This window comes from Gouania willdenowi, chromosome 16 (assembly GCF_900634775.1).
Source record: "Gouania willdenowi chromosome 16, fGouWil2.1, whole genome shotgun sequence".
NCBI lineage: Eukaryota > Metazoa > Chordata > Actinopteri > Blenniiformes > Gobiesocidae > Gouania > Gouania willdenowi.
In genome coordinates this window covers 25,365,139-25,387,380 of record NC_041059.1, presented here as the reverse complement: position 1 = coordinate 25,387,380, position 22,242 = coordinate 25,365,139, and the positions used below count along the sequence as shown (strand labels likewise).

The following is a 22,242-nucleotide window of genomic DNA, read 5'->3' as shown; positions in this document are numbered from 1 at the left end:
GGATTTGGCCCCCGGGCCTTGAGTTTGACACATGCTCTCCATGGTTAGCCCTAACTTACCTTCCCAGGCGTGCTCCACTTGTCTCACTCACACTATTAAGTGTGAACAAAGGGTAATAATGTAGAAGCATACACATTTATATAACATTTATAAAACTTATAAAAGCAAATATATACAGTTTTAACAAGTACAAAACCTCCCAGATTTTAAATCATGAGAGCCAACATTTTGATACACATTCATACTAATACTAGTATTGTTATTGTGCAGCCATTGGCAACCCATGAGCTTTTAACAGCAAGGGTTTATCTCTGAATATGAACCTGGATGTGCCTGTGACTGTAATCGGTAGCTTTTAAAGCTGTTGAACTCATGCTGCAATTACCTCCAATCGTCCAATACCTCCACCTCTCCACAGGAGTGCTGCTGTTCCCAAAAACAACTCGTTATTTTTAAACCTTCTCGTGTGCATGAAAATGGGGATATAGCTCGCTTTGAAAGCTCCTCTCCTCCTTTTAAGCCTTAGCTTTGAGATAATCTGGAAGTTGTTTGGTTATTGACTCGTAGTCCACTTTATCGTGATACAAAAAATCCCAACTTGTATTGAAATTGTTAGCATAACAATGCTATTGATAAGAAAATGTTGTAGTGAAGTCGGTGGCTATGTTAGAGGAGCAGCTCAGTTGCATTAGTTCTCGTCTTTAAATGAAATACGGCCCATGTTTTTATTGCAATCTGACATTGAGTCATTTCGCGACTTCACAGGTCGTTGTTTGGCTATAGGGACAATAATTCACAAGCGTTTAACATGCAAATTGAGTGTCATGTCATCCATTTGTAGAGTTTTACTGTTTCAGATTTACAGTCCACACGCCTCCAACAAAGAAGCAGCCATGCAATGAAAATATTTAACGTTTCATCCCTACTACACTGGTGCAGATGATAACGTGTGTCAGTTCCCAGTTGTATTTACACGTGTTCTTCCGTCTCTTTTTAACTCGTACCCCTGGATAGGAATTGTTGAAGCAAAAGGTGGAGACGGTGAGTCAGAACATCCTGCTGAGGTGTAGCTCAGCATCTCAATCAGTGCCTGAGCTCTTCCTCTGTGATTAGAATTTGATTACTGCGTGTGTTTTAACCAGAGATACTTCATACTGTTAAGCATTGTGCTAACATGCAAAGCCATGTGTTTCGTCAGGGTTAGGGAATGTGTTTGAGCCACCTTTTTTTATCTGAAAAGATGAAAGTGTGCAGTGAAAGACTAGCAGAGTAGGAGTGACAGACAGAGGGTTGAAAATCTGAGTATATGCAGGCTGCTGACTCATCACCCCTCCAGGGATTATCATTCACACTCTGTGCGTTTGCTTGTATAGTTGTTTATGTGTGTGTGTGTTTGCAGAATTTCTGTTAAAGAGGGCATGTGCAGCCTTTATTTATTCAATAATATCCAACGGACTTGTAGCTCGACTGCAAGCAGCAAAGTGACCTGGAGTGAATGCACACATTTTCACATTTTATTTTCCTCATAATCCCGCTGTTGGTTCCAAAATTAGACAAAAGAAATTCCCTTGGTTTTACACATGAATTTTAAAGGACTCATTTGTATAAAATGTATATAATATATAATATAATGAATAAATAAATACGCAATTAATTAAGTCAGATTATCATCGATTCAGCGAAATCTGACTGAAATGTAATGAAAACAATGTGTTTTGGAAAAATACATAGTTGACGTCTCTAACCGTCACTAACCGGTTGGTGACATCACTAACCCCGCCCCTCCTATAAAATATGAAAGGAGGGATTGGTTTCCTCCTCTTTGGGCGGTAATACTTGTTGCCTTGTTTGCCAACCGCCGTAAAACTGCATAGAAGAAGAAAAAGATGGTTTCCTCTTCTCACAGACCTCAGTGAGCATTGATTAACAACTCCATGTGGTACTGTGCAGCGCTGTGGGGGCGGGGCTGCACTGACTGGGCGTGTCTTATCTACTCTAGGAGTAACACCCATAATCAAGGCATTTTTTGATTTCTCCCTAGTGGCGGGTCATCAAAACCTGGGGGTGTACTTACACTTTAAACGAAAGTATATTATTTTTTTTACGCAAATTCTCCCCCAAAAAAATGATAGAATTGTAGATCATTTGCTAAATCATTATTACGTCTCATCTTTCAGACTCATTAAGTACTCCCAGCAAGATAAACAAAAAAATGTTTACAGAATAGAATATAGGTTGGATTCCAGTCAGGATGTACTCTGTGTGTGATAACCACACTCACTCTGTTTCATATACTTATTTTATTTTAAAGTAGGTTTTTTTTTAAAATGATACAGACCAGTGAAGACTATGGAACATTACACTTATCCTTTTAAATCCTTCCACATCCTGCTTGGTCATTTTACATGAATTTGTCAATGTGTAACACTATAATGTACACTGAAGCCAATTTATAAAATATTTTTGATGTTGCAGTACAAATTGTTCAATGCACTCAGAGGTGTACCAGCATAAAGTGGGTAGAAAATGAAAAATCAATGTGTGTAATATACGCAGGCAGTGAATGTGCAGGCTTTGATTCTTTAATGGTGTCAATCACAGACATTAGCAGAACCTTCCGTGTTTGGATGGATCAGGGTTTTTAATATGACATCAATCATGTTCTCTGTCTCTGTCCCTGTCCATCGCCCTGAGTTGACACCCACTGATGTTCATTTTCACCCTGTCACTGGAGACTGGCCCTGAGGGGCCATGTTTGACAGCTCCTCATTCTGTCAATAGATGTTCATCAGAAGCTCATCTTTAATCCTCTCTGATAAAAAAAAAAGAAGCAATATAAAGGGAATCAATTAAAGCATTGTTTATCAAAGGTTTATGGGCTATCAAGCTATTATATGAAATATGTGAATGTAATACTTTAGTCATTTGTTTAGTATGAGTGAAGAAAAATGGTAGCATACATATAGTATTTTTCAAGGTATGTTTAAGAAGAGTACAAAAGCTAACATTAGGCTAAGCTAAAAGCTAATGACAATGCTAGTTTTATCAGCTTTTTTCCATACATAAGCTTCCTCTTAGACTTTTCTAGTTTGCAAAAAAAAGGGAGTTGTGTTTAGCTTAATATGAAGCATTTAGCTAATGGTTAGCTATGTTCTTACCCACCTACATCCTTAAATACATAAAAGCATTAGAGCTCAGTTGTTTCTTTACATTAAGCCATGGAACTCACCAAACTATTGATGTTAATCGCTTTAGTGATAGCCTTTTTGAATAATGTGTTTTTTGTAATTATTTAATTACTATTAGCATTTTTCAAGGTAATGTATCACCCCAAATAGGGATGAACGATTAATTGCATTTGCGATTATATTGCGATATCATAAATCATGATTTTGTAATCGCAAAGGCTGCATTATTTATTTTTTTTATTCCTTGTCCTCTCTTGTACTGTCCTGTTCAGTTCAAAGTGTGGTTTGAGAAGTGCAGCCCACATGTTTCATGAAGCATGAAGTTAGTTAGATTCGTTGAAGAGGTAAAGCCACAGATTTGTTTGCTTTAAAATGTATATTTTATACTGTATTTATTTAAAGTGTAAATACATCTGAAATTGTTTATTATGAAACATTAATCTATTGCTTGTGTTCATTGAAAAAAACGTGACAAGAGGCCCTTGAAAAAATAATTGCTTATTACATTGCAATCGCAATATTGAGGAATCAAATCGCAATTAGATCAATCATTAATCATGTTTTATTTGTCAGCCATTATTTTTTTGTTTCTGTGTGGATCATTCTGTTTAGTAGAGAAGTGTTCGAGCAGCTGTTTTTTTTATTATTATTTTATTTTTGAAAGTACTGAAACCTGTCAGCTTTACCAGTGCATTCAATGAACTCTTTGTAATTGTAAAAATAAAATTTAATTTCTTTAAAACGTAGGTATATTTTTTTTGGGGGGTCACACATAAACTTGGGCCGATTTTTTGCTTTGTTCGAAACACTTTTAATTTTAATTTCAATTTTTAAGAATTATTGTTGAAAATCAAAATTCAGCATTGAATCAGTCATCAATTTTACTGTGTGTTGACCCCTGCCTTGAGGCTGAGTGGAACTCATTTTCAGCCCTTTAGTTTCATGCCTCAGACCTGCCCACTTTAGATACAACCTATTATTATTGAAATCATGTAATTATTATCTTTAACGTTAAATCTACAATAGTACACTGTTCTGTAAAGCCTTGTCATTCAGTGTTCAGTACATTGCTTCACAATGTGGATTCATTTCAACATGAGCGCACATCTCTAACATTAGTATTTACAACACATCTTTTTCAACAATTTCAGGATCTTACAAGTTATTTATTAACAGCGTGCAGTTACAGGAGAACTACAGTGGATGAACACGGCATCGTTAATTAAACTTTGAAAAATCAAACCATTATTCTTATGTTTTTCATGCTGCTTGGTAGGGATGTAACGATTCACTCAACTCTCGATACAATTCGATTCACGATACTGGGTTCACGATACGATTCTCTCACGATTTATTTTACAAAATGGGACTGTAGACAAATATTTTTTTTGGGAAAAAAACTAGAAAATACGGTACTATTTTCCTTTTATTTTTTAAATTGTCAAAAGAATTCCTTGATAAACTATTAAAAACAATGCAATTTAACTAAAAATAAATCTTGAATGAAATAAATAAAGGAATAATACAAATGAAAATGAAGCCTATTAATTTAAATTCTGGTTCTATAATAAACAATGCAAAACTGCATAATAGTTATTTTTCTTTTTAAAAGTGCAACTGAAAATGTATTTTGACAATTAGACTTAAAAAAAAAAAAAACCGTGATTGCAATGATTTACGTCATATTTGTTTGGACCAGCAGAGGGCGCTGGTAATACAGTGGTCCGTTGGCATGCAGATATCTTGTAGTGAAGAAGAGAAGCTATGCTAGCAGACAGAGCTAATAGAAAAACGTGACTTTTACAGATATTCAAGTAATATTACAGATATTCTTTCGATGCTAAAGGGGTAATGAATCATTTATTAACATATTTAAGAGTAGAAGGCAGCCAGAAAGAAAGTATAAGCAGACTCCGCCCGCCGCCTACACTTGTGGATAGCGCCCTCTGTGGTTAAAAAAAGTACTGCGATTCAATTTTCAGAAAATCGATATCAACCGTGATACCTATGAATCAATTTTTAACTGCCTTACGATTAATCCCTACTGCTTGGAAATAAAACATGCCGGAGGACATGACCACTACATCAACACAAACTTGGAACTTTCACTTACTAAAGATAATAAAAAATGTGATAGTATAAGCATGTCATAAAATTCAGTTTATTTTCAGTTTCTTTAATTATTTTTAAGCGTAATTGAGTAGGGATAGAAAGAGTTGCCAGTGGAGGCAACTCAGGGATTTTGGCAATAGAAACATTTTCATCAATCTGTGATTTGTTTCTTTCTTATTGTTCTTTTTATTCTGAGAAATAGTCCAACTTTTCACTCTGGCTGTCTGTGCAGGTTCTAATAACTGACTGCTGCAGATTGGGATGCATAACTCACACAGGCACACAGTAATGTGGTGTAAAGCACTTCTCAAAGTACATTTTCATATGATGGAAAAGCTCCCCCAGGCCATTTTTGTAAAGTGAATCTATCATTTCTGCCTGGTTTTCATTAGAGGATGTTAGTTTTAAATGGCTGCACCTTTAATTAGAAAGATAATAATCATTCAAGCATCTCCTCTCTTGTCTTACATTCACATATCAATTCCATTCCAACTCCACTCCTTATTTCACTGTTCCTGCAGTATTTTGTTCATCTTCAGTGAATGTTCTTCACAGAAGCTGGGCATTGACTCGTTTTATCTTCTACTTCTCAGACCTGATCCAGGCCACACAGGAGACCAGCGTAAATGTACAGCAGATGGCAGACACGCTCCTGGAGCGGGTTGGCAATGCCAGCTGGGTGGTGGTTTTTAAAGCCTTGATCACGACGCACCACCTCATGGTTCACGGCAATGAGGTGAGACCCTGATATTCACATTAATGTTTGCTAACTAAAGGCTGGAATCCACCAAAAACTACAATAAAGTAGAGAAAATTATTTCTTTTTTGCATGAGCATATACACTGTTTATCTACCAAGAGGTATTGAATAAAAATTATGATTTAATGAAATCTAAAAGGCTAACCTTGAGAGTTTATTAGTTAGTAGTAGGGATGTCCCGACACAACTTTTTCATTTCCGATATGATACCGATGTCGCAGCCTTACGTATCTGCCGATACCGATATTGATCCAATACCAGCATGAATTGTACATATCTTTTTTTTTTTTTTTTTTTTTATTATTAATAATTACTTATTTAGTAGTGTGGAATGTTAGAAAAGGCTTGATCAAGTCATGTTACTCAAACAATAGTCAGCAACAGTAGGTATGAGAAAAACTGACCCATTTATTATTAACCAATTGGTTACACATATTTTAACTTTAAACATAATATATACAGTATTTTACAATTGAATAAAATAGATGAAAAATGAATTTTGAAGAAAAAAAAAATCTGAAAATCCGGAATTTTGAATCTGATATCCAATATTTGTTTTCAGGCTAATATCTGAACGATATCCGATATTGATATTGGATTGGGACACCCCTAGTTAGTAGTGTACTGAACAGATTCTGGCCCTGGTTTAACTAATTCCATCCCCTGCTTACTAAAACAACTTTGTGCATATAATATTTTTGTCCCATAGTCTTAAATATTATCTTAAGGCTGCCTGGTATTAAATAATGAAATGTAACAGCTGGAAGATAACAGCTTTGTCTTTGACGCATTCCCCGAGGCACAATGGGACACTGCAACCTGTGCACACACCTAAAAACTCAGCATAATTCATGTGTATGTAAAGTGATTATTGTTAAGCAATAGTCATTGTAACATGAACAGGAGAAGATCCTGGCAGTGATAAGTACTGTAATGTTTCACTGGAGCCTGTTTGTTTCAAATGCACTGTTTCCTTTTAGTCCCTCTGCTCTGTGTCTAGTTTGTGTAAATAACCGCCTACTAACGGCACATAATTTAATTTCCTTAAGCAGATTCACCTTTTTTTTTTCTATCTTGTTGAAACAACTCCGTTGAGATAGGAGTGAGACCATGTTTAGATCAAACAAGTAACAGTGTGTGTTTGTTTTGCCTGTTTCTCCTGCAGAGATTTATCCAGTTTCTGGCATCTAGAAACACTTTGTTCAACCTCAGCAACTTCCTGGACAAAACGGGCTCTCACGGTGCGTGGGTGACCATTGATTATTTTCATTACTGAGATTAAAATCACAAATGTATCAATGTTTAAAATATATATATATATATATATTTGACGAATTAGAGACAAAGTGGAAAAGAAGTTTTTAGGTTTTTTAGTTTTACACGTGTTTATTACTTTTTTATGAAAGCTACTGTTAGAGAGCTTGGATCCTTTTTTTGGTGGAAATTGCATGTTCTCTCATGCCTGCATAGGTTTTCTTCTCGTACTCTGCTTCCCTCCCACAGTGTAATAACATATATGTTTCTTTAAAGGAGACTGTGGTCATACTGCGATTGTCATTCTGTGTTTTCTGGCATTCTTTAAATGTTGTATCCAAATTTACACCCATTTTACAGTGATGGACATCTAAATTTGAAATAAGCATAAATGTACAAAAGCTCCATCAGTATTGGGGCTACATTTTGGTGGAGGTTGCAAATCTGTAGCACATATGGTGGATTTGTTGTGAATTTTAAAAACGTTGAACTTTTGAGGCCTCCTGTTGCTCCACCTTTAGGACTATTGGATTTTATTGCTGAGGCAGTCTGGCATGCAAAATTTGGGGGATTGTTCACACATGGGAAGCATGTTTCCTCAGAAAAAGAAATAAAGAAAGAGGTGCGGGTTTTTTGGGGGTGGTTGAACCAGAGAGGTGGATACGCACAGTAACTGAGTCTAATCATGTACAGTTAGTAAAGGAGTGATGTGAGCATTAGAAGTGGCAGTTTTTCAAAATAAAAGACCTATAACACTCATGAAAGTAAATCATATTTGATAAACTTTATTCTTTCTTTGTGTCCCACCACCACTGGTGGTCTACTGGTATTAGCACTACTGCAGAAAACTATTTGAGAGTACACCTCTGTCTGAAACCAAACTTGCTTTTTTCCAATTCACAGTCACAGATGTTGTGATTTTTATTATTGGAAGTTTTACATTACTGATGTTTGGCTTTTGTAAGAAAAGTGATCTGCAATGAATAAAATTCCTCACGCGTGTGTATAATGTGTGCATGTCTCCCTCAGGTTATGATATGTCTACATTCATCAGACGCTACAGTCGCTATCTGAACGAGAAGGCATTTGCTTACAGGCAAATGGCATTCGATTATGGCCGTGTGAAGAAAGGGTACCATTTTTATTTTATCTTTATTACGTGTGTTTTTGCCCATTTACATGGTCTGTTGCCTGATTTAGCAAGTCCACAAACTACACTTGTTTTAACTTAAATATAAAGAGTTTTAGGATACATTAACATCTGTGATGAGACTCAAATCGTCCAGTTGAGTTCATGGATTTAAAATTGACTGTAGAAAAGTAATTCACATAGTAATTAGCTGCTGTATGCTACTGGTGCATGGACTGGTTTCATTACAGAGACTAATGGACTTTACCATACTACATTATAATTGAGGTTTGATGCTACAGCACGACTACAAATTGCCGTGAGCTTTTCAACATTTTCCATTTGTGTCTCAGGGCGGAGGGAGTGATGAGGACCATGTCAGTGGAAAAGCTGTTGAAGGGAATGCCGACTCTGCAGAGCCAGATCGACGCTCTGCTTGATTTTGATGTGAGTGACGTTCAATAATTGGTAATAACACAGTGTTGCAAGGTTACTGGCTCTGCTAATGAAATGCAGAAAATAACATATTTCAGTTTGTGCCACGTATGTTTCAGTAGCAGTAATTATACAGGCACCGTGTAATATCACACCACAACATGACATGTCACAGCTCGCTCCATCTTGTGCTGTAGAAACAAAGACAGATAATCAATGTGATGATAATGTAATAGAATATGGGAGTGAAAGTCCCACTTTGTAAAATCTACTGTTGCTAAAAAGATTATTGAATTGTTTGTTAGGTTGAATAAATAGATTTCTAAACGTTCATTTACTTTGTGTAACCATTTGTCCTCAGGTTCACGCACAGGAGCTTAATAATGGAGTAATAAATGCCTGCTTTCTCATGCTCTTCAAAGATCTGATCAAATTATACGCATGCTACAATGATGGCATCATCAACCTGCTAGGTACGACACACTTACTGAAACAGTTTCAAGCCTGAACCATTGAAAAAGATTTGGAAATCCAGTGTTGTGGCTCAGTTCTCTGCTTTATGCCTTTGTGAGCTAAACGTTGAATCCAAATAGTGCTTTATATTGTTGATTACTACTATAGTGGATACAACCAGATTCTAGAGCTAGATTATACAAATTTTATTACAACAGGGGAACATAAAAATGTGGTTGTCTGGTCTGAGGGCCACAAGGTCAACATTCATGTAAACATTTTGAATAATCTGACCATGAATTCAGGAAAGATTTAAAGTTTTGTGTGTTTTTGTTGTTTTGTGTATTTTTACCTCTGCCAAGGAGGTCATATTTTCACCAGCGTTTATTTGTTTATCTGTTAGCGGGATTACGTCAAAAGTACTTAATGGAATTTGACCAATTTAACCAAATATAGACCTTTACACCATGGAAGATTCCATTGAATGTTGGAGCGAATTTGGATTCATATACTGATTTTGGATCAGTTTGAAAATAAAAACATAAAAAATACATTTTGGTTTGTTTTTTTATTGTTGTTTTGTATATTTTTTAGTGTTTTATTTGTAGTCATCTTTTGTGTTTTTTGGAGGAATTTAATTTTGCATCTATTGAGTCGCTGAGAAAAACTAGCCACCAAGGAGAACCTGCAAACTCCTCATAAAAAGACGGGCGATGGCTGCAAAGCGAATATAGAGGAAAAATGAGGAAGGACGATTACCTTTCCTTTTTCCAGTGCTTAAGTTCAAATGTCATTGACATGTTTGTACAAAGACAATAAATACATAAAGCATTTTAACTGAAAGGCTTTGAAATGATTTACCTATGTCGCAGATATTACAGCAAAAAGATGAGTGTGCTGTGCTCAAAGTCATTCTTTCTTTTAAATTTGTTCTATTTTCTAGAAAAATTCTTCCAGATGAAGAGAAGCCAGTGTAAAGATGGACTCGAGATCTACAAAAGGTTCCTGACACGAATGACGCGGGTGTCTGAATTCTTCAAAATTGCTGAGGTAACCCTAAGTGCGCTGAGTCAGTTTCTGAATATTGATTGGTTGGATTTGCAATAACACTAAATAAACTGAAATGAACTTACTTTGTTTTTGCAGCAAGTGGGAATAGATAAAAATGACATTCCTGAACTCACTCAGGTAAGCCTGACTCAAGCTTTTCACTAAATACCATGTCTACCATGTCTGCTTTTGTTATTATATTATATTCAGCTCACATGATGGAGATTACCTCTTTTTACCTCCATGAGCTAAGGATGTTTGGTGTATCGCCACTTCCTGTTGGTGTATTTATTTTTACTTGTAGAGATTTAGTTTGGATATTAAGGGTCAGAGTATGGGAGCAGTGAGCTGTGCACACAGTGAGCTTTGGACTGGGAATTTTCTTTGTATTGTTAAAAGAGACAGAAATATTAGGGCCCCTATTATGGTGCACTCTGGGGATGTTGTTTTAAATATATAATGTGTGAAGCAAGGTGTGTTCTCCCTGAAGGCAAGGCGGGGTACCTTCATTATGCTGCAAATAGCCTTATTTCAATCACAGCTCCTAGTTATTCTTACTACAGTCAAAAAGGAACAATTGTTAATGAATGAGAAGTAAGTAAGTAAGTAAGTAAGAAGTTTATTTATAAAGCGCTTTTTGCAGATAAAATCACAAAGTGCTGTACAGAGTTGTGGTAAAAGTAGAAGTGCAACACAATAAAATAATAAAACAAGAGTGCATAAATATCATAAGAACAGCAACATTAAAGGATAAATAAAAATTTAAATCCAGTAATTAAAAGCTTTTCTGTAAAGTGTAGTCTTCAGCAGTTTTTTAAAAGTGTCCATACAGTTGAGCTCCCTGAGAGACTGGTGCAGGTTATTCCAGAGTCTGGGAGCTACAGCCTGGAACGCCAGGTCTCCTCTGGTTTTAAATTTAGTTTTTGGGGTCTTTAGGAGACCCTGACCTGAAGACCGAAGGCATCGCCCTGATGAGTAGGGGCACAACAAGTCCGAGATATACTGTATTTAGGTGCCTGACCATGTAATGCTCGGAACGTGAGAACTAATATTTTATATTCTATGCGAAACTTAACTGGAAACATTTGATTCTACACACTTCATACTAACAGCCTCCTCACAGGCCAGTGTCATTCTCCTAATTGCACTTCCACCTTTGTGATAGAGGTGAGAAGCCATATCGGCCTCTTTGCCTTGGATTCATGCATCCACACCTGCCGCCGAGCCACGGAGGAATTGTTGCGCACCAGTCTGGAAAAATACGCAGGTGTTTGTAAAGGTGAAACCTAGTAATGTGCGTCTGCACCAGACCCTGCCTCATATCTGTTTTCTAATTCCTTTAAGGTTTGCTATGTGTTCTGTAACTAGCAAAGCAACGCTATAAGCTAAGTCTAAACATATGCCCTTTAAATAAAGTATGCATACAACAAATGAAGGACTACTTAAAGGGGGCATGTGTGAACAATTGGCAACAAATAGTGTTTACACATTACAATGGGATAAATATTGGATATTGTTTTTTCCCTTTCATTCATTTTATTCTGTAGTGTTTACTTGCTTTCTCTATTGCTCTATTTTTCATCTTTGATGGGAAAAATCTTAGAAAGCTTGTTTTTACCATTAAAATGTTAGAGTTGTAGCTATTTGAGCAGCATTACCCTTTTTGTAATAAAAATACAGATTCTGCTTTTTGTTGTTTGTTTTTGTATGAGCTCTCCTACTGGGGTTAGGAACATTGTGTGGACGTGGCTTGATAAGTATTGTGCAGAAAAATGAAGCTCTTCATTTTTTTTTTTATTTAGTCCATTTTGAAATGTGCTTGGCATGGACAGTCAGAAAACAAACCACAGACCTGTGTAATATAATCTCTGAGCAGATGGAAATCTTATATGAATAAACAGAAGATATATTTGATAACACACTTTTTATGTGGTTGCGCAACTTGTTGTTTCCTTTGAAACAATGCTTCCCAAAACACAACTGTTCCAACACTTTAACTTATTAATATGAGTTACAAAGCTTAATTGTTTTGTCAAATGATCGATTTAGATTTATACAATTACTGAATGACAAGTTTAAGTCAAAGTTTGATGTCCTTAATGTGGAATCAACAGTTAACAAGCGATCAGCATTCAACAATCAACAGTTTCAGCTCTCATCCCATTCAAGAGGATCTGCAATTTAGATATAAATATGTCTGAGTTTGCATCTTAATCATAAGCACAATAGGTAGGTAATGACGAGATTTGGAGCACCTGGGTGGAGAGAAGAGGGAGCAGTGAAACTGACTCGAACACATACAGACAAGACAGGGAGAGTAGAGACACAAAGAGGAGTCCTGACCCACAGACAGAGACAAAACTGGCAAAGAAAAAGTCAAATATTAATAATAATAATCTCTATAGCTGTGGTAGGTAGATTATATTAATAACATCACTTCTCTCTCTCTTAGTTAGAGGAATCAGCAATGTGGCAACATCTTTCCTTTCCAAATCTATTGAACATAATTGGAATGTTTCACACTATTAATTACGGTGATCTGACTTGAAGCACTTTTTTTAAAGGGTGTGTTTTATAGCGATGACATCACTTCCTTTTCTATTTCCCTGCAGGCCCCTGAAAGTCTCCTGGAGTCTCTGGAGACCCACCTCAACACTTTGGAAGGAAAAAAGCCGTAAGTGATTGAAAAGATCTGTTGCAAAGTTGGTTTACCTTTAGTTTGTCTTATTTTTGCTTTTCCTTTGAGGCATTTTTGATCTGAACCTGGAGCTATATTTACATACTCTTCTAACACACCCTTTTCCCCTCTCTTTACACACCCCAGAGAGGATAAGTGAGTATTCTATTCATAGGGAAATTATTTTTTAGCCCTATTTTTATCTTCTTTTAAAAAAGCATCTGGACATCTTTTATCTCTTCATCTAGGAATATGTTTGTTACCATTACTCCCATATGTTGTAACCTAAAACCATCACATCACTAGCAGGTCTTGTTTTCTAATTCATTTCATCATCATCACCTCACCATCAAAAGGCTACAGCTGACTTTCTGTAAGGTTTAAAACCAAAGCCTTGTCGTAGAGCAGCAGGAGCCCATGAGCTGTTACTCAGCATTGCAGTGGATCTATTAATTGCACACTTCCTTAATGGAATCGCTTTCCAACGCTGCCTGCCTGCAAACAACAAAGTGATACTTAGGCTGTCTCCCCTCTCCATGATAATGTCTGCCATTATGTACACTATTAGCCTCTTAAACTCATGTGCTGTTTTTGCTTTTGCAGGTCGCCGTCAAAGGTAAGGGTTGGCTTCTAATACACTCCTTGTAGTGAATGCTAAACAATAGCAAATATTGTGTATGTACTCACTAATGCTGTATTCCTGTTCAAAGACAGTTATTATGTAATGCTTGAGAGGGAAATTATGTTTATGTGGTGACCCTCAGCAGATGATAGAATTCAGTGGATTCACCTTGTTACATAACTGTGTTGGTCAGTAGCTCATGGGGTCTTTCTTTGCAGCAGGAAGTGACAGCTAACAACAGTACACCAGCTGCTTCAGCTCCGACTAAGCCCACCGCCCCTGCTCGCCCCGGACCTCCTGCTAAACCTCCTCCTCCCTCTGTCACACCCACAGCACCGGCCCCCGCACCCAAAACGGCCCCCGCTAACAGGTAGGTTTCCCTCCACAACACTGCATCAATGTTCTCTCTCTCTGGACTGAACTCTGTCTTTCTGGTCTCTTGTGTGACAGTGCTCTGGATGATGGCTTCCTGTTGGACCTGGACCCCATGTCCTCCTCAGCAGCAGGTGGCGCTGCAGCAGTTCCATCCATGACTGGATGGGGAGGTGTGTCTTTGGCAGTGTTCGAAATGTCATACTAACGTACTATTCATACTAACTCTGATGTCAAAATTAGTATGTAGTGCGTTCCAATTCAATAGTATGGAAAGATTAGAGTACGCGGGAAATACCCGGATGTACACTATATCAGGACATTTTTTAAGTCTGCACGTTGGGCACACGAGTCATACTTAGGAGGGAAATTCAAAAAATTTCTTAATTATGGGCGGGGCTCTTGGAGCAGTTAGGACACACCCAGTCTATACTATAAAATCTCCAGTGAACGATCTATGCTATGATAACTAGCTACTCATTACTCAATGTATTTCTCTAATCACTCTTTTCTCCATCCAACCTACTCACCACAGATTGTAGAGCCCACAGGTGTTAGTTTTTATAAAAGGGGCGGGGCTAACAGTGCTTGTGTGTAACGCAAGATGGTCCCAAAACTTCACATGATCTTGTTCTCAGCCAATAGTAAAAATCAATTGTAATAGCCGGGTTTCAACCCATAGAGGACAGTCACTCTAACATTTTACAACTAAATATGCCAAATTGAAATACTTTGACTAAAATTATGAGAGTTAGACCAGGATCAATCAACAGCACTACTTCATACCCAAATACATTTGTATTCAGCAGAAAAAAGTTTTGGGATTTAGTTACTCTTTAACTGCCAAATGATGTGTTGCGAGCGGAACGTAAAGTCGTCCTGGGAACAGTTTCAAGCTAAAAGGCAAAACAACCTCATTTCAAAACTAAAGCATCTCTTTTTGTTTTCCATTAGTGTTTAACAATTTTGTAATTGGGGCTCTTGTTTTGAAGTTAACCGGAAGTTTAGTCAGTGGTGGTCTTCGAAAAATCTCTGAAATATCGTCATGAAATGTGTTTCCGTGGGTTTTATGGATCAAATGAGCACATGTTGATTTTCTACTTGGTCTCTTTCTCACTTGAAATGGTTTCAGAACTTTCAAAGGTGGAGAATCAACAGAGATATTTAGCTTCAGTGTGCTTCAGGGTTTTTTGTTGTTGTAGGTTTGAAATGCATCTTAGGAAACTTGGAAGTATACTTCAGTGGGAACGGTCCTCCATCCTAATCATACTAATAGTACACAGTAGACAGTGTGTACACATTGAGTGTGTAGTACATTAGAATGCGATTTCGAGTACAGCCTTTGTTTCAGCTGTGTCAGTAATTGTCAGTTTAGCATTTAGCTTTTAGTCTTTACGATATCTTTTCCATTCAATTTGAATCATGATACTTAGGTGCTGTTTAATTGATATTACAATTCTGAATTATTGATACTTACATTTATAACAATTTCAATTCCATTATTTTCCAAATTTGAAAAACAAAAGTTGAACAATACACATCTAGAAACACATTCTTTTATTACATAGCATATTAGCATGTTAACATTTTCTGGCAGCAATTGAAACCTGGAAGGCAACATCTTCTGTTGCATGATATATTGTCCCCCCTTTAGTGGTTAGATGAAGCTAAATAAACCTGACTATAGGTTTAAATGAAGAGTTTTGAAATCGAGAAATTTGAACTTTCTTTCTTCCTTTTTCCTGAAAATCCTTTAGCTTTGTTTAATTTTTCACATTTAGAGTGAACAAATTTACCAAAATGCTGCCTTGAAAAGGAAGTACGACAAATCTATTATCTGTTTGCCTCTACTGAACCTAATCATCTAGGTTTGATTGAGTTCATCTATATTTTAGTAAAGTTGCATTTCATCCTGTGTCACCCATAGCCTTCATACACAGCTGAACAAAATATAAGTTTTCTCTACAAAAGCTCAACAGTGTTTAAAGGAGAGTTTTTGAAGCCCACATGGCAGTGTTTTACTGAGCCAATTGTTTTCCTCTGACTGCTTTTCCTATTTTATTGTTCCAGATCTGTTGGCAGAGGGTGAGTAATCTTTCAGCACAACATTGCTACTGGGTGAATTTAGAGGACAGAATGAATCATTTCACTTCAGTCAAACTATCTTAGCTCAAAGACAAACGTAACGAGCACACACATATTTCTCTACTTCTTCTCCTTCCACACACCTCGTGTACTTTTCAGTGTTCAGACTCTCTGACACGTCTCACTTCTCTCTAATTCTCTCCTCTGCGGCTTTGTCTGCACCCCTGTGTTTGGATTATGGTGTTTATCTGCATAGCAACCCCAGCTGCTTCTGAAGGAGCTTCTGAAGCTCTCTCGGCAGAGAAACAGTCTGCTGAGAGTGTTACTGCCGCCGCCGCCAAAACCACCACAACCACTGCCACAGCCGCCGCTGCACCGGCGCCAGCATCAGCTCCCAGCTCGCTGCCCGTTTCTGCTCCTGCCGTTAGCTCAGCCACAGAAATCGACCTTTTCGGAGGTCAGTGAGAGTGGAGGGTTCAGCATGGCGGCTGGCCTGCTTGTGCTTCATAAGTTCCGTTGTCATTCAGTCAGATACTAAAAGTTATCTTTGGTCTATAAGTACAAATTTTATCGTTTCTTTTAATCACCGCAATGAATATATTAGCATTCATTTAAAACAGGACAGTGACTCGACATTTTACTTTGGCACAAACTGGTTTGTGTGCTTGTTTTACAGGAGAGAAAAATTAATCCTTCCCCACCAATAAGAAACCCTTAAACTACCAGTACATGCTCACCAGGGTTGTGGTCTATTACATTTTTCAGTTACAATTACGTTTTCAATTACCCATGTTCAATTACAATTACAGTGACCATAAGTTTTTCCAGTTGTAATTAAATTACAATTACTAAAGTTCAATTACAATTAATCACAATTACTGAGCTTATAATACAGTAAATAACATAATAAAAGTTAACTTTCCTCTTGTGTTGGCTTTCTGTTAGCATCTCGTATGATAACGGGTCCTAAATCAGCTGTAAAATACACTAAAAACAAATATCTATCATCTAATTTCCTTCCTATCTATTGGTTGCCTTATTAGGTTTCCTATTATATGAAAAAATAGGTTTTAATATCTTTGTTGTGGGCATCTGAGCCTTTTTTGTGTCTATATACCACTCGATTTCAATTTTTTTAAATGGTAAAATGTGGGAAAGGTTGGCATAAAACATATTTTAATGTGTAGAACTGTACATAGAACTGTAATATGGTTCCCCAGTTCTGCGTTAAATTATAATTGGCAATTTTCATAGAGTTTTCATGCCAATTACAGTTAAAAAATCAATTATCTAAACTCAATTACTGTACAATTTAAATAGGATTACAACAGCAACAGATTTTTTTAAATTACAATTATAATTACGTCATAATAATTATTAATTATCAATTATGCAATTACAATTACAATTGACCCCAACCCTGATGCTCACTAAAACCTTTTGAGATATCTACTCAAACTTTGAATTTGTATTATATTATGTTCCTTCTGTTATTTGTAAATGGATCAGTTTTAAAACTAAGTGGTTTTATAACTGAGGTTTGACTATATATTGTAACAGTTAGCTTTAAAGTTGCTGTAGACAATATGTATTTTCTAATCAAATAAAGACATAATGTAGGCCTCAGACATGAATTTGCTTATAAAAGGTATAAAAGGCTAAAATTTGTGCTCAAAGTTTGTTTTGACATTGCTGAGTGTGAATGGGTGAAAACGCTCTAACAGTGTGGGGATAAAGCACTAAACAAATCAAGTCCGTTTACCATTTACCATTGTTGGAAAAGTTTCGCGCATTGCATTGTGGGATGTAGATTTCTGTAAACGTATGCATTTTTTTTTTTGTTTTTTTTTTTTCATTCTTACTGTGACTTTTTGTTTCCACAAGAATTCTGCCAAAGTGAATTCCCAACATATTTCTGGTGTTTTCACTGAGTAAAAGTTGTAGGAAAAAAGGCTTCCATCAAAATACTTAATGTTTCGCAGAGTGACGGGATCTTACTGGGGATACTGGGAACAAACTAGAATAAAAATGGTTTCAAGCGAATCATTTCTATGCATATGTTAACGGAATTCCACATCCCACAATGCAATGGGTGAAACTTTTCCGAAAATGTCAACAGTTTGAGCTGCAATTTTAACCTTTACATCTTTGATTTATTGATCTATGAGGCCTACACTGTCTTTATCCAAAATAATTTGCTGTTCCGCCTTATTAGAAAGCCACATACATGATTCACGTTCTTTTTTATGACCAGGCTCAGCTGTTACAAAATGTAGCTCATTTTATAATATATGTTTATCCACTGAAGTACTAGGTATTTTTTACAAAAAAAGAAAAGAAAAAATGCACACAGATTTTTGCACCTAAAACATTTTACATATTTAGTCTAAATGTTCATCTATCTATAGTTTTATGGCCTTTTTTTTAATTTATTTTTTACTCACCTCTATAGTTTCCTGTTGTGACTGGCTTACTAACTGTATCATCAAATAGTGAATATTGTGATTTGATGATACATTCGACATATGATCTTCTCTGTCATCTTAGTCTTTTAGGGAGATTTCACCCACTTCATCCTCAAACTCCCCCTCTTGTCACAGAGTACAAAGAACTTGTGACAACTTGCTTCATTTCACAAGGCTGCACACATTGTACTCTTACTGAATGCAGCACTATGCAGCCCAGTCACCAACACCTTTCCAGTGACGGGGCTGCATATTTCTTGTATTCTCTGATTTTTCCTGACGCTGACCTGAATTTCTTTTCCCTGTCCGTCTATTTTGTTATCTCATCCTCTGTTTTATACATCCATACATCCGTGTGTCTGTCGGTGTGTTGGCCTGGGGCTTTTGTTTTTGCTTTGTTTTTCGTCTGCAATACCCTAGATGCGTTTGCACCTTCCCCAGGAGACGGTCCCGGTGCCGTGGCCGCAGGCCCCGTCGCTGATGCATTTGGTGGATCGGGTGGGTGACCCAAACAGCTCTTTCTGTGCAAGTGTGCATCTGGGAGAATGTGCAAAGGCGTGTGTGAATGCAAACCTGTGGATTTGTTTTTATTGATTATAGTAATCATCAATGAGATTTTGATCTTTTACTTTTTTCTGTCTTTTGCCATCAGCTCTTTAATTAGCAGAACAAAGGTCACTGTTTTATCTCTGTTCAGCAGAGTAAACACAGCTTAATGCAGATGGGTTGAGTTTTTCCTACACATTTTAGCATTAACTTCATTCTGCATCCACAGGTTACCTCCTTTTACACTATGCCAAAAGGAGACCTTTATTGATATATGCATTATGTAAACAATAATGATAATAGAGTAATATATTAAGAATTATATCCCCTGAACAAAATGTTGAAAAACAGGGTTTTTCTTTTTTAACAGAACTCACCACAGGTGCTTTATAGCAACGCATGGGAAGGACGACTAAAGATTATTTAATTTTTTATTTACTTGCAATGACTTAAATTAGCTTAAAGCTGCTATCCGTAGTTTCTGAGAAACGTCTCAATGTCCCACCCTAAACACTTCACTTCCTCCCCCTGCCTCTGCCAAGATACAAGAAGCCACACCTCTACTTTTCTGCACGTGCATCATGGAACATTGATATATGTCTATGGGTCATGTCAGAGCCAAAATCATATTTACCTGTTTACTGATGTGATGCGCGGCCTTCTTTCCATGCACAGTTTCACATTCACTTTGATTGACAGTCTCAAAAACAGGAAGTCCAAGCTTATTGGCTGGGCGATCACGGTGCTTATTTCCATTTGTATAGGGGTCTATAGGACAAAGGAGGGACTTTTATACATTAATGTATATAAATGACCACCGGCAGTAGACATTTCAAAAGAATCCTACATAAACATAGATTTCTCGGAAACTCCAGATATCAGCTTTAACATACAGTTTTTTTCACACAATGACAAAATTCAACCTTCTTTTTCTCAATCTGTCACTGCCTATGGATTGGGAACTACATTTCTAGATATGTATATTAGTATTCCAGGCAGCCTGAATATAATTTCAATATAGTTATTAAGAGAGTAAAAACCCTCAGAAGGACCTCTGCGCAAAATCAAGCCCTTCTTTTTCTGCTTACCTTGTTAAAATTAGAATTGAAGTTAAAATTTATTATTATTATTATTATTATTATTATTATTATTATTATTATTATTATTATATATTTATTACCTAGTCATTCTACTATATTAAATAATAAACTAGAGTCTTTGACTATTACATTTACTAATGCAGGACTTTGTATGTGAGCCAAGGCTCCTTGTAGTGCCATGTGTACTTCTATTAAACACATTCTATTTGCCAAACTAACACTGTTTTTAATGTAGTAAAAACAATGTAATGTAATGACTCAAGAGATGTTGACTGACTATGTTTGATTTTTAACAGTACATTTGGGTTTTAACTTGTGGATGCAAAGCTGAGGTTAATGGAAAACCGTGCGCTTGGTTCACCTTGTTTTAACCTTGACATGTCGCTTCAGAGGCATTCCTGCCTCACAGAAATGCTTTTTAAAGTGTTTGTTCTTCTAACAAACCTTCAATGCCCCCTTCCCCATCCACCATCAACCCTTTTCCCCTCTTTTCTAATCATACCCCCACCTCTAACCCTTTCACTCCTCCCTCCTGCTGCTCCACCCCAAAGACCCCTTCGCTACTACTGAGGGGAGTGCGGACATTGCTCCAGAGCTGGATCTGTTTGCTATGAAACCCACCGACTCGGGGGCCGCTGCCGCCGCCGCTGCTGCTGCTGCTGCCACCGATGTCCCCCCTCCCACCTCTAGTGAGGCGCTGACCATCATCGCTCCCATCGCTGCCCCCACCCCTTCTTCCACCACTACCACCACTGACTCCACTACTACTGCCGCCACCACAGAGTCTGCAGCCGCACCGACTCTAGATATCTTTGGTGGTAATGTCCTCTCGCTCTCATTCTGCCTCTCACTGCATTTCCCTGCATTATGACTCTAACAATGATGATGAAGGCTCTGATGAATACGATGCTCTTGGTTTTGATACTGATGATCATGTTCAGAATAACTTGCATTTCAGATTTGTTCTTTAGTTTTCCATACCTGTCCCTCAGTTCTTTTCACTCAAGCATTTTGATCTCCTTTGTTATTAATGAACATATGATTTTAGAGAAAAAACAACAAGAAGTAATCCCTTGTTGTTCTTTGGGGACTAAATGTGGCCTAATATCACACATAAAAGGACATGTATTGATCAGTTCTTCTTCTAACAGAGGTGTTTCAACTTGTCTTGAGTTTTTGACCAAACAGTAATGAAATTTGCAACACGCAAAGAGAAGAATTTAGTTTCTTCTGCTGCTTGTTTAAAGCTGCTATGGGTGCAGGCAGCTGAGAATGCCTATAGTTATATTTAATGCACCAAAGTTAAAAAGGAATACTGCTCACCTCGAAACCTATGTGCCAACAGGTACAATCAAGTGGTAATTATGTCGACTAAACAATTTTGTAATAGTTTTTGTCGACTGCATTTTTTAGAGTTACAAGAACTAGACGGTGTCTAATAAAAATACATACATTTGAGCAAAAACTGTATTGAAATGTATGTATTTCCATTAACTAATAAAAACAAAACTATAGTTTAATCACATGAGACGAAATCCGATCAGGACTCAATCCAAATCTGAGTACAGCGTACAGTGGATGCCTGCTTTCTTTTATTAGGTTCTTATATTAAATTATATCTATGCATAAAGCTCCTGGAGCTCAGAATGATCCACCTCTGGCTGTAGCTTTCTGCTGCACATGATAAAGTATTTCTCCCCGTTTGATGGGCAGTATTCCCTTTTACCTTCTGCACTGTCTCGTGTTGCATTGCACCAATCGGCAACACAGCACAAAGCCTGCTCCAAAATCCAAATATCTGCTCTCTCTGCTTTCCCTCATCTCTCCTCTTGAGCTCATCGTTTTGTTTGCACTGGACCTGAAATCTTGATTGTGTGTCCTTGTTCATAGATATGTTTGATTCTATTCCTGAGCAAAGCCCTACCACAGAATCCAAAGCTGCTACCACTCCTAGCGTAGACCTTTTTGGTGCAGGTACAGGAGATGATATCCATT

General features: G+C 37.1%; 1 protein-coding gene across 15 annotated transcripts in view; it reads left to right on the top strand.

The window, feature by feature from the left end:
- Positions 1-22,242, top strand: part of snap91a (synaptosome associated protein 91a) — a 63,591-nt gene that overhangs the window by 18,021 nt on the left and 23,328 nt on the right. For 4 of the 15 annotated variants that reach the window (XR_003675762.1, XM_028470276.1, XM_028470274.1 and 1 more), the window contains exons 2-18: positions 5,894-6,036; positions 7,225-7,300; positions 8,343-8,445; positions 8,796-8,889; positions 9,239-9,350; positions 10,274-10,380; positions 10,477-10,518; positions 12,993-13,054; positions 13,205-13,213; positions 13,661-13,673; positions 13,898-14,049; positions 14,130-14,224; positions 16,122-16,136; positions 16,393-16,593; positions 19,022-19,099; positions 20,799-21,065; positions 22,138-22,221. Coding sequence is in view for 14 of the 15 variants with exons in the window: in XM_028470276.1 (XP_028326077.1) it covers positions 5,894-6,036; positions 7,225-7,300; positions 8,343-8,445; positions 8,796-8,889; positions 9,239-9,350; positions 10,274-10,380; positions 10,477-10,518; positions 12,993-13,054; positions 13,205-13,213; positions 13,661-13,673; positions 13,898-14,049; positions 14,130-14,224; positions 16,122-16,136; positions 16,393-16,593; positions 19,022-19,099; positions 20,799-21,065; positions 22,138-22,221 (1,653 nt within the window). In the remaining variant the exon portion in view is untranslated. The remainder of the gene's footprint in view (positions 1-5,893; positions 6,037-7,224; positions 7,301-8,342; positions 8,446-8,795; positions 8,890-9,238; positions 9,351-10,273; positions 10,381-10,476; positions 10,519-12,992; positions 13,055-13,204; positions 13,214-13,660; positions 13,674-13,897; positions 14,050-14,129; positions 14,225-16,121; positions 16,137-16,392; positions 16,594-19,021; positions 19,100-20,798; positions 21,066-22,137; positions 22,222-22,242) is intronic. The other 11 variants (XM_028470279.1, XM_028470278.1, XM_028470271.1 and 8 more) reach the window with 10 other exon arrangements.